At 44.1% G+C, this 11918-nt stretch overlaps 1 protein-coding gene across 2 annotated transcripts in view; it reads right to left on the bottom strand.

The window, feature by feature from the left end:
• WASF2 (WASP family member 2) overlaps positions 1–11918 on the bottom strand; it is a 72869-nt gene that overhangs the window by 5187 nt on the left and 55764 nt on the right. For both annotated transcript variants that reach the window (XM_047085725.1, XM_047085726.1), the window contains exons 3-8: positions 8795–8929; positions 8124–8277; positions 5876–5993; positions 4722–4852; positions 2476–2631; positions 339–853 (exon numbers count right to left, since the gene is read on the bottom strand). In XM_047085725.1, coding sequence (XP_046941681.1) covers positions 339–853; positions 2476–2631; positions 4722–4852; positions 5876–5993; positions 8124–8277; positions 8795–8929 — 1209 coding nt within the window. The remainder of the gene's footprint in view (positions 1–338; positions 854–2475; positions 2632–4721; positions 4853–5875; positions 5994–8123; positions 8278–8794; positions 8930–11918) is intronic.

The raw sequence follows: 11918 nt of genomic DNA, 5'->3' as shown, positions 1-11918 counted from the left end.
AGTTTTTAATTTTTTAATAGGCTCCACACCCAACGTGGACTCAAACTCAACGACCCTGGGAACAAGAGTCGGATGCTCTACTGACTTGGGTAGAGTACCAGGTGCCCCAAGAATCCTTTACTTCACACCAAGGTGGAAAGAAATCTAAATCTCTGCTATTTTCAGAGCGAAGCCTTTCTTTAGGCTGATCTAAAGCCTGAGGTCCCTCCCAATCCCTCCCCACCTAATGAAAGCTATTTCCTGGGAAGGGCACAGAACCCCTAGCCCACCCTCCAATCAGTCATCCCGGCTGCAGAAAGACAAGACTTCATGGCCCCGGACCCAGCACTGGGAGTTACCTTGACGTATGGCTGAAAGTAAGTCACTGCGGGCATCGCTCACAGGAGGCAAGGAGGACTTAGGCTTGGTGGCATCGGCAATTGGTGGGGGTGCAACAGGCTGGTCATCCACACCACTGAAAGGGAGAGGAGGGGGCCCCGGAGGAGGGGGAGGAGGGGGAGGAGGAGGTGCGCCTATCACTGGTTGGGACAAGGGAGGTGGTGGCAGAGTCGGGTAGTCAGCTGCAGGCGGTGGGGGAGGAGGCGGAGGGGCAGCAAAATTGGGGTGAGGTGGGAAAGATGGGGGTGAAGGTGGTGGTGGGGTCCCTGGAGACCCAAATCCTCCAGGCGGTGGTGGGGGTGGAACGCCCATCACTGGAGGTGGAGGTGGAGGAGCAGGTGGTGGAGCAAACCCGGGTTTGGAGCCTGGAGGAGAGCCCAGAGGAGGCGCTGGTGGTGGATGGCTTGGGCTGACCACACTGGATCTTTTGGGTCCAGCTAAACCGGACCCTCTTTGGTTGCTGTCTGCGGGGCAGCTAAAAGGACACAGAAAGAGACCCATCATCACTCTCAGCATGTGAACATCCACCTCTAATTAAGCTTATATACGAGCCTAGGTTCATTTCAGTTGACTATTATTTCATTTTAGCTCAAACAGAAAGAAAAACCTGAGAATGGTCAGAACAAACCAACACTGCAATGGGGCAGCCTGGTAATGTAATGAGCTTTCATCAACAGAGGAATATAAGCAGAAATTGAGAATAACTATTTGAAAGAAGTAGACTAGGATTCCTCTACCAGGTAAGGGTTAGCCAAGGTCGTCTCTTAGGTCCTCCTCAAACCTTTCAGCTTTCCGAGGGAAGGCACCCTCCTGAACCCTCCTCTAGGAAGAAGAGTCTGTTTAATCCTAGAGCTGGGGACCAAGAAGGAATGCAAAAGAAATCTAAAACAACACCCACTCACTGGGCTCTATTCCTCAGGCTACTGTCATTCACCAGATCTTGTGAGGGCAGGAAACCCAAGCCAAGCTGACCAATCTGAGCAGGGTACAGATTTAGGCAAATGTACCTCCAGCGTTCATGTGGAAAAACCTGACAGGGATGAGGATCTGAGGGTCAGCAGAGATGGGAAATGAATGTGCCACTCATTTAACTCACACTGAATTGAAGCTAAGTAAAAAAAGTAAAAGTTGGTGATCTCTATCTGTTCCAGTATAGCTAAACAGTTAAGAATATAGGCTCTGCAGTCAGAATGACCTGCTTTCCAATCATGGCTCTGCTGTGCAACCTTAGGTAAGTTCACTGACCTCTTTGTGCCTTACCATTCACTCATGTGTAAAATGGGTACCTAGCTCAGGATGATTGTTGTGAGGATTAGGCAACATAGAAGGTGCTTGGCATAACGCCTGGCACCTAACAAACACTTAAAAAAATGTTAATCATTTCTATTATCTAGACAGACTTCACTGAAGTTATTTTACTGGTCCTGGCCTGGATTTGGAACACACATTTTGTACTTAAAAAAAAAAAAAAAAAAAAAAAAGTTTATTTATTCTGAGAGAGCGAGCGAGCACACATGAGCAAGAGAGGGAGGGGCAAAGAAAGAGGAGAGAAAGAATCCCAAGCAGACTCTATGCTGTCTGCACAGAGCCCAATGTGGCACTTGATCTCACAAACCGTGAGATTATGACCTAACCCGAAACCAAGAGTCAGATACTTAACTGACTGAGCCACCTAGGCATCCCTCGTCGTCTTTTTTTTTTTTTAAGATTTTATTATTTTTTTTTCTTAAAAAAACTTTTTTTTAACATTTATTTATTTTTGAGAGACAGAGAGAGACAGAGCATGAGCATGGGAGGGGAAGAGAGAGGGGAGACACAGACTCTTAGCACAGAGCCTGACGTAGAGCTCAAACTCACAAACCGTGAGATCGTGACCTGAGCCGAAGTCAGACGCTTAACTGACAGAGCTACCCAGGTGCCCCAAGATTTTATTTTTTAAAGTAATCTCTATACCCAAGATGGGGCTCGAATTCACAACCCCGAGATCAAGAGTTGCATGCTCTACAGACTGAGCCTATTCAGGCACCCTGAGGAACACATATTTTGTTCTTGAGTATGTAACCACTCAAAGTAGACAGAAGAGATAGCATCATTTACCTGAATTCTACGGGTGGGGGAGGCAAGCTGTCCTCAGAGAAGGAAGGAGAAGGTGGAGAAGTGGAATCTGACTGTGGTGGTGGTGGGTAGCCGCTTCCATCCATATTTTCAACAGAGCCAATACTGCCATTCTGGTACACCAAGGTGGGCGGATACCTGACAATGAACCCAATGCCAAAACAGTCATTTAAAAAGTGTGAGTGATACGCTCATGCTTTTTTAAGCGACTCCACCAAAATGCATTTGATACAAAAGCTATTAGGAAGAAAGAAAGAGTAAAATTCCACATAAAATTCTGAAATTTAATTTTAGGACTAAATTCTGGATTAAAATTTAGGACTAAATTCTATTGTTAAATGTCTCCCAACCCAGATAATCAAAACCATGCCGTTCCTTTCCCAGTGCTGGTTGGCTTTGGCAAACCCAGCAGTTGTTTTAAATTCTCTCCCAAATGTTAAGAGCAGCCTATACCCAAATCCCAAAGTCTGTCTTGTGGCAAAGGGCAAAGCCAAGCCCCAAGGCTAGTGAGCTGTAAACACGTGACTGGCACACAGCCTCATTTGGAGGTCAGCAAGCCTCTGGAGTACTCAAAGGCCAAGGAGGCATTTGATTGCAAAACCAAGCTGAGGACAAATGCAAGTTGCTGTGTGGTAGCTAGACTCGGTCTCCCTGCCAGGTCTCTTATCCAACACAACGAGCTGCCAATTTAAGTAAGGTGCTAGGGCCTGCGCCTCATGAAAACCTGTCCCCCAGAGCACTGGGCCTTGGGTGAACAACAAACCTCCAAATGAGCATAAATACACCAACTAGCAGCTAGCAAAATATGGTTGGTTCCGCTCCACCTCCCCCTTCTCTCCACCACTGTTGGGTTCTAAAGAACTCATTGCAAACAGACTCCAGGAGAAGAGAGTTGAAGAGAACTAACAAATCAAATGATGCTCTGATGCAGAAAATCCCCAAAGCCCAGACCCCTGTAGGCTTGGCACATCTCTTTATAGGTTTCCCAACAAGCATATCCAGGTAGGCCAGCCATGTGGCCTGATCCCAAACTTCTTGGACAAGAGGAAAATGGGAGGCAAAGTCCTTGTTTTCACCAGCCCCATTCCACACCCACAAAAACAACAAAAAACAAACACGTAATCGTTGGCATTCTGAACGTGCAAGATTCTGGCCTTAGAGTCCCAGAACCTGAGATAAGGCCTGACTGAACAAGATGGGACCACGGAACAAAATGGCCCCTTTTACTTGGAGTTGAAGGTAAGAAAGGTGCCCTCAGGGCTGATCTCCCTGTAGAAAGGTTCATTTTTTCTCTCACCACCTTCATCACTCTTTAAAACAAATCTCTTAATCCAGGAAGAACAAGTGTCAGAAGTGTCAAGATTTTCAAAAGTCAAGATTTTCATGGTAGAGTTATTCCTAAAAGCAAGAACAACTCAACTCTTTCCTTTTATCATTCCTAGACACCCGGCATGGGCTGGCATCGTTCTCCGACAGCCAGGATGCAATGTATTTAGAGGAAAAACCAGGGCAACATTCATGCCAAGCAGTCGTGGTAACTTGGCTTTGAATGTCACACAGGTCGGACATCAGGATAAGCATCAAACCAAGCTCTAAAACCATTTTTTTCCTTTTAAACCTCCAGTGTGATTTGGTATTGGGAAATGGGTCAGACTGACATCTACTATTTCCCCATGGAGATATATAGCCTCAATACTGGCCAAGCGACCTTTCCCACACTGTCTCTGAGGTCTGCTTTCAGTCCCTTGGCCAGCCTCTCTCCCGAGACTGACAAAGGCTGACTGAAAAGTTGCTTTGGTGATGTGCACAAATCCTCTGCCTGGCCCTCTCCGCTCCTGTGAAATGCCCAGCCCTTAGGCACGACCTTCAAATCAAAGCTGTGGAGGCAAAGGGCTCCCAAGACCACTTTTCTTCTCTTTCCAGTCTTTTCTTTGAGGCCCACAGACATACTAGTGTCTGGCAGAGCAAGGGCACTAGAAGCCATGGGCTTTCTTTTCCAGACTACTACAGTCACTTCATTTAAACTGCTGCGTCTCTTGTTTATTTAGCAAATTTTAATCACCAGACGGATGCGCTTTAAGGTAGCTGATTAACAGTGGTATTGATCTATGCCACACGGCCAGACTTCAGAGAGGTGTGAAAGGGGTCACACCAGAGCTGTTAGGCTGTTGCCCCCAGGTCCCAGGCCCTTCAAAGAATGCTACCAATAGTACGAAAGCATCACATACCCAGAAGGCCCCAGCTTTTCTTTGGATTCCACAAATTCTTGTCCCATCTTCATTTTCTCCCACTCTTCCTTACGTGTCTTGATTTTACGTGGATTTACATTCCCTCGATTTGGATTATCTTTCTTTTCTTTCTATAAGGATAAGAAACAGAAAAGCCTTTGTAAAACATTTTCCAAAGTTCATTAAAATTCCACCAGGTTTCATGGATGCAAAGAGATGATTTGCCTGGACAACACACGGTAACTAGAGAATTTATAGAATTACTCGTTTGGGAATGACCTAGAGTCATCTAGTCCAAACCACCTCCCGAAGTCAAACACATGCACTCAATCCCACACTCAGACACCTCTACAGATAGGAAACTCACTACCTCTTTGGGTAGCTCATTGATGTTTCTGAGCAGCTCTAATTGTTAGGAGGTTAGTAAAAAAGCTATTTGTTACTCGCTCTGCCACAAAGGTCAGTCAACAGAGATGAGGAGTAATAACAGCCGTAAATATCTGGGACAGATATAAGGAAATAGTTAACAAAACAAAATAAAACAACCAAGGCAGAATTCCTCAGCTAGTGCAGCTGCACTAGCCCCTGGCACTCTCTTGGGCCTCCCGGCAGACATGCTAATGGGACTGTGAGGTTGCCACCGGTAGGTCATATGTTTACACGCATCACTGGAGGTCTAGGGGAAGGGAGCACCTCCCAAAACTAAGTCTATGCCTTCACCCCGCCCTACCGAACCAGTAGTGAAGGTGTTAAACTGTTCCTGTTTGTAAATCAAACACTGTAGGGCCCTGTGCTGATCTCTGAGAAATGAGCTGCAAAACTGGCGGGGAAGGGACTAGCCTAGCTTGAGTGTCCAGCAGAGTCAGGTGCAAATTGCAAGAGAAATAAATGGTGAATAGAAAAGTCAATTTCTAAAACTCAGCCTGAATATACTCAATTGTTAATAGCGCTAGGGGGAACAAACACATTTTTGGTGTGATTTATACTTTCATCTTGGTTGTGCTTGGAGTGGACACATTTTTTAAAGAGTTTCACCTGGCATCCAAGCAAGCAGCCACTTGGAATGATTACTTCATATAAGACTGGCTTCCTTTTTATCCCCCCTCCACAATCGTGCCTACTGATGTGTAGAACAGAGGCCCCTTTCCCCTCACCCTATGCTTTCTCTTCTCTTTCATGATATCCTTGGTGTCCTGCAGCATCTTCTCCTTCCAAAGATCAAAGAAGTACGAAGGGTCTGTGTAGAATTTGAGTGCCTCTTTCCCATCGTCCCTGGGATAGAAATGAAGACAAGTAGCTGTCAGTAGACAGATGAGCTCCCAACCAAATCCAATATTCCAAATACCTACCAGTTAGCAGTTTTTACACTGAGGAATCAAGAAGTCATTCAAATCGACTGCATATTTCCTCTTCCACACCAGCATTCCAATGCCCCCTGAATGGCGCCTCTTTATTTATCTGGCTTTTTAAGAAACTTAGCCTTACTTTCAATTCCTGATAGAGGAATTTGCATGGTCAGGGCAAGAATGGGCTAGAGCAGCAGGGATCCTGATTATTTCTAATGATCTGCATGGCTACAGACATCCCCCTGAGGACATCCTGATATCCTGGCACACCAGAGGGGATTTCTGCCATTGGTTCCCCTTCCCCCACCAATTCCCCAGCACTCTCTAGGAAGCATTAGTGGCTTCCCACCCACATGAAACCTACGCACATATGTGCAGGTTCACATGTGTACATTATGTACACATATATATACATGAAAGCATTTATGTGTGCAGCTGTTATTCCTCTGTAAAAACAGGTAACCACAGCAATCCACCTTCTTGCTCCCCCCACCCAACCCCCCAACCACAAGGGGGCCCCAGTGAAAACACATGGCCAGCTGTTTTATAAGATTGAATTACCATCTTTTAGTGGCTGTGACAGAAGTACAGAGAGAGCTACTGAGTGTCCACGTAAGGGTTACCTGCCAGACTTGATGCTCCTGGTTGGAATCCTGCACTTTGGCATGACTAAGTCTCTCTCACTTTCTAAAAAGTATGTGCTAGGTAGGGGTGGACATTTATTTTAGCACTATTCTAAACTAAAAAGAATTAGAAAGGCAATTCCATTCCCTGGCCTCCAATCCTGTCACAACACACAGAAAGCATTTCCAAATCAAACACTAATGATTTTTATATTAAATCTTATTCTGAGTTAGCTACACCATTGCTCATTTCTGTTAGGCCAAATCTAGATAATTGAGAGGAGAATGATAACTAAGAAAATACCATTAACTGGAAAATAAACTTGTCTTAATATCATTTGTTTACCCTATCCTATCACACAAGCCCTTTGTCATATGTCATACTCCCTTCAATATCAGGTGTACACTCCCTTCTTGCCCTGAAACCCCTCTGCCCAAATCCAACTTGATAAATGATGGAGGCTACAGAGTCAAATCTCTGCCCTGCTCTGCCAGCTAGCCCCTTTGAAAGCCAAGGTGCAAAGATAATTTTACGCAGTAATAATGCAGGATAGATGCTATGTACTTTTATCCTGTGTGAATAGCTACCATGCTCCTATTCCAGGCTCCCTGGATCAGGTGGGTGTCCTTGAGTTTCACACACACATTCTACTTTGCAGTATACCCATGTCTCACAGAAGACATCTGCCTCCAGCTATCTGTAATTACTTTTTACCTGTTCCAAAGATATTTATGGATACAAGCAAGATAAATATTCGCTTTCTGCCCCTGCTCAGTGGTTTTTTGCAGGATGATCACACTACAGACCACTGGAGGGGGGAAGGGCTTTAAGCTGTCTATAAGGCTACCTTCTTTCTCAAGTTTAGCTGCAGCAGCATAGGTCTTTGCAGAGGGGAGTGTCGAAAGGATGTTCTAAACAAAGTAAAGACACTCATTTGGAAGGATGCCAATTATTCCTTAAGCTCTGAAGGACCCTCAGGGCCTAGAGCAGCCAGTCCACAAAGCTAGCCCCACTAACACACCCAAACATCTGGTAATCTAGTGGTTTCTGAGTAAGTGGGAGCCTTGCTAGAATGCTGCCCCTGGGATGCATGCTCTAGGACTGCCTTGTAACAAAGTCCTTTTGGTTCTATAATAACTAAATTCCTTGGACAGAATCCAAGGTGGACCTGGCTTACACCAAATTAAACTCTGCAGCATGCAATGTTATGGCAAACTTTCAATACATATTATATTTACTATGAATTTCAGAAACCAAACAATAATAAGTGACAAGTGTTTACATGGTAAATATTAGCTTCTGCTGCCACAAACAACTCTGGGGTAGGTAGTAAGCTTTTTGATACAATCCTCTGATGTAAACATCTTTAAATAAAAAAACACTCTAGTGCTGTTAACCACAGGTTGAAAAAGGGAGGAACTAGCCAGGTTACCTGTAAGGGGTAAGATTGTTGAGAGGTGGAGGAGTATCACAGGTGTTATATGTTTCTAAGACAGGTACTGGGAGAGAGTTTCTGTCGAAAAGCTTCTGGTCTTGAATGGTAGAGCTTCTGAAGGCCTTTCGGGTGTTGATTCCTTGCAGTGACACTGAGAGAAGATGGAAGGCATTAGAAAATGGACGACAGGCTATTTGAGCAAACACTGAGTCACACCAGTCTGAGAGGCCTCAGCTGCTGCGTTTCTTGGCTGCGGCTGTCTGCAGCCAGGTTTTTTTTCCTCCCCCTCTGGGGAAGCCCCACAAGGCTGTCAGCAGCCCAGCCATTTCACGACTGAACAAAATGAGGCAACACAAAGGTTTACTATGTGGCCAGATCTAGCAGGCCTCTCCTTGGGAGGAATGAATCTTCCAAGTACTTTTATGGTAACAAAATACGACTGGGGGAGGGGGCATTTGAGCAAGAATTGGGGGAATGGGAGAGAGGGAGTGTGTGGGGGTGTGGTAGAGCTAAAAAGGTTTCTTTACACCACCCAGGCTTGTGTCATTTCAAAGCAGAACTCCATAGGTCTCTGTGATTTTTCCCTTTACTTTTTTATAAATCAGGAAAAAAAAAACTCTAAGAAACTGCTCAGCAAAGCCTGCAAATGCTGAGCTCAGCTTCCTTACCTTCTTCTTCCTTGGGATCCAGCTGAGTGACTTTAACTTGTAGGCGGTCGACCCTCTCAGCAAGGGAGCTTACCCGAGAGGCAAAGGTATTTGCCTGAGTAAAGAGCTCTCCAACAATGTCCTCTGCATATTTACCTGAAAGAGCAAAGAAACCAAGTCACTAGTGCATAAAAATGACATAAATGGTTAGAAAAACTGGCTACTATAGATTTTACTCCCCACCTCCCCAACACACGCACACACCCCCTAAGATGGTTTGGGTTACATGCAGATGCTTGCTCTTCATAGATAGATAGAGAGATGCCCTCCATAGTTTGAGCAGTCTGCTTATGTTCTCTAATAGTCTTCTTGGCAAACTCTGAACAGTCACGAACTCAATGCAGGATGAATAATACCAAAAGGTGCAATACAAAAAATTAATCCTGGAAGAGCAGACAATATGTAGACATATGCCTACAGCCCTTACCCCCTTGCTGCTTGGTAAAAGCACCTTGTAAAATGGTTCTGGGAAACAGACTGGGAGTTACAAGGACCTTGTAGGTGTCTACCATTAACATGAAAAATAAGAAATTACATCCTCAATGGAGCCTCCAAAGTACATTCAACAACCATGATGAGTTGTGGTATCTTCGAGGGGCCTTGAACTTATCAACAATTCACAGCACAGACTTATAACTTCTTCTAAGGGGTGAGAAGGTTATCTTATGTTTTATAACATACAACTCTGGAAGTCTTTGCTTTAGGTTATAATCCTTCAAATTTACATCTCAAGGAAGAAGTGAAAAGCTGAAACTTTCAAGCCCTCCCTGAAAACCAACATACCAGTGGTCTCTTTCTGCAATATCTTATTTTTTTAGAAAAAGAAAAGAGTTCGTACTTTCAACCCTGGAATGCAAGGAGAATTTGCAGCCAAAGAAACCGAACAGCAATTTGACACTACCTCCATATTGTCATTCCAAGCCACAAAGCACATTCTTGCTAGGAATGAAAAGTGGTACATATGAATAAATATATCATCTGAGTTTCTTAACTTGCAAGGTGAAGGTAGGCAGAAGTCACTGTGCCCAACCAAAAAAACTATTGAGAACTATTTTAAGTAGGCTCTGATTCTTAGCTTTGAAACTACATGTATGCTTAGTCCACACTTGAGGGGAAAAATATTAGTCAAAAGGCCAAAACTGGACCTTCAGGGTGAACTAACTACAGCTCACCTTCCCTGTGTAACCTGGAGAGTAAGGATAAGACCAATCAACAGCATATTTTGAATTGCTGGTAAATTTAGTCGATAAGGAGTTTCTAATCAAGGAAGGGACAAGTCTTTGCATACTGAACGATTTTGTGATTTAAACAACCATGGGAAGCTCCTGGGCTCAAAGAACACAAATTGGCAGAGGATCCTATCTGATCCCTGTCCATAATACAGTCCTATAAAGACCATACTGCATCATGCTCAACCAGGTAATGGAAAACTGATTGGAAAGCTAAAGCAGAGAAACATGCAGCATTATGTGTGGAAAATAGACCAGGCTCAAAAATATCTGTTAACCAGGGCACCTGGCTGGCTTAGTTGGTAGAGTATGCGACTCTTGATCTCGGGGTCATGAGTTCAAGACCATCTTGGGCATGGAGATTAGTTCAAACAAATCAAAACCTCAATCAATCAATCAATCAGTCAACCAATGAGCTATTCTGGAGGAAAAGAAAACCCCAAATCAACCCACCCTTAGGTCACCAAGAGAGTACCCAGGATTTTCTGTTCCTCAGTGAAGGGAGTAGTGGTAACGTGAGTAGTGGCTGAATGTGGCACAGTGATTTTCAAGATAAAATCTTACCCCCAACATATAAACATGCTAACGTTGAGAATGCTGTTTGAAGAGGGAGTGAGGTGGTGTGAAGGTTTCCCCACTGTCACATCATCCCCTCAGGCCCTGGGCCTACTCAGAACTACAAGATGATGTATGGAAAAAGCAGCAGACTTCAATCTGAAAAGTCCGGATTTAAGTCTCAGTTCTTTCTATTTATACCTGTGTACTCTTCAGCAAGTCACAATGTCTCAGCCTCAGTTTCCTCATCTGTAAAATGGGGATAACTATCAACCCTACTAAACTGTCATAGGATTAAACAAGCTAAAAATGTAAGTTGTTACAATGAAATTCTCCCTTATACTGCTCAACCACATCAGATGACTTTCAAGAGTGTATCTAAATATCCTATTTTACACTTACAAGGAATTTAAGATATAATTCCAGTCAGTAATATGATAGCCCCTATTCTTCAAGTACTAAAAACTACTCCAATCTCTGAAAACAGAAGTGTGATACTTATATATGAGAAAACCAAAGTGCCTTGTTCAGAGTTAAATTTCATTCAGATTACCAAGATACACCCACTATCACATCAGGACATTCATAATAGTTATCAAACACATTTTGCAAAAGAATCCAGAAGCAGTCTTTAATTTTTTTTTTCCTTAGCAGAACTCTTCAAATGAAAGCCTATGTGGAAATGAACAGGTAAAACTGATTTTTAAAACTGTGAAGTTGCTCTTGTTGAAGTCTGAGTGGGAGTCTTGGAGCCCCCAGGGGCATGGCCCCAGTATGCTCAGAAAACCCAGTATCATAGCATGATTTCTTAATGACCCAAGTGGGGGTTCCATTCTACCAGGTGGTCAGGATACTAATTCAAAAGTGCAGGCTGGCTGGGCTGTGTCTATATCTCCTAAGATATGGCAACATAGTATGTGAAATGCCAATCTCCTTGCACTGAGGGAAAATAAAAATTCTGGATATGCTATCATGCAGCAATCCAAGGCTGTGGAATTTTTAATTTTGTGCCTTATCCACACCATAATCACACTTTGCCTACTAGGCCAAGAACTTCTGGCTACAGCACACGAGGACAAGGTCACGACTATGAAGTACATATGAACTTATTCCTGTGCTGCTCTCTGCTAGTGAAATACTAATCATCTTTGGAGGCCTGGTGTGAATCTACCCTCTTCTAAGAAGCATTCCCTAACTCTCCCTATGCCCCCACACCATGCACTGAATCCCCATACAGAGTACTACTTCCTTCCCTGTGTTCTCTGTGCACTGACAGCATGGAACGGTGGAGAGAACACAGG

Source organism: Lynx rufus, unplaced genomic scaffold, assembly GCF_022079265.1.
Source record: "Lynx rufus isolate CCGP_SWC_20201006 ecotype Redwood Valley unplaced genomic scaffold, mLynRuf1.p SCAF_2, whole genome shotgun sequence".
Taxonomy (NCBI): Eukaryota; Metazoa; Chordata; class Mammalia; order Carnivora; family Felidae; genus Lynx; species Lynx rufus.
Note: the sequence above shows the minus strand (reverse complement) of the source record. Positions and strands in the feature narration are given on the sequence as shown.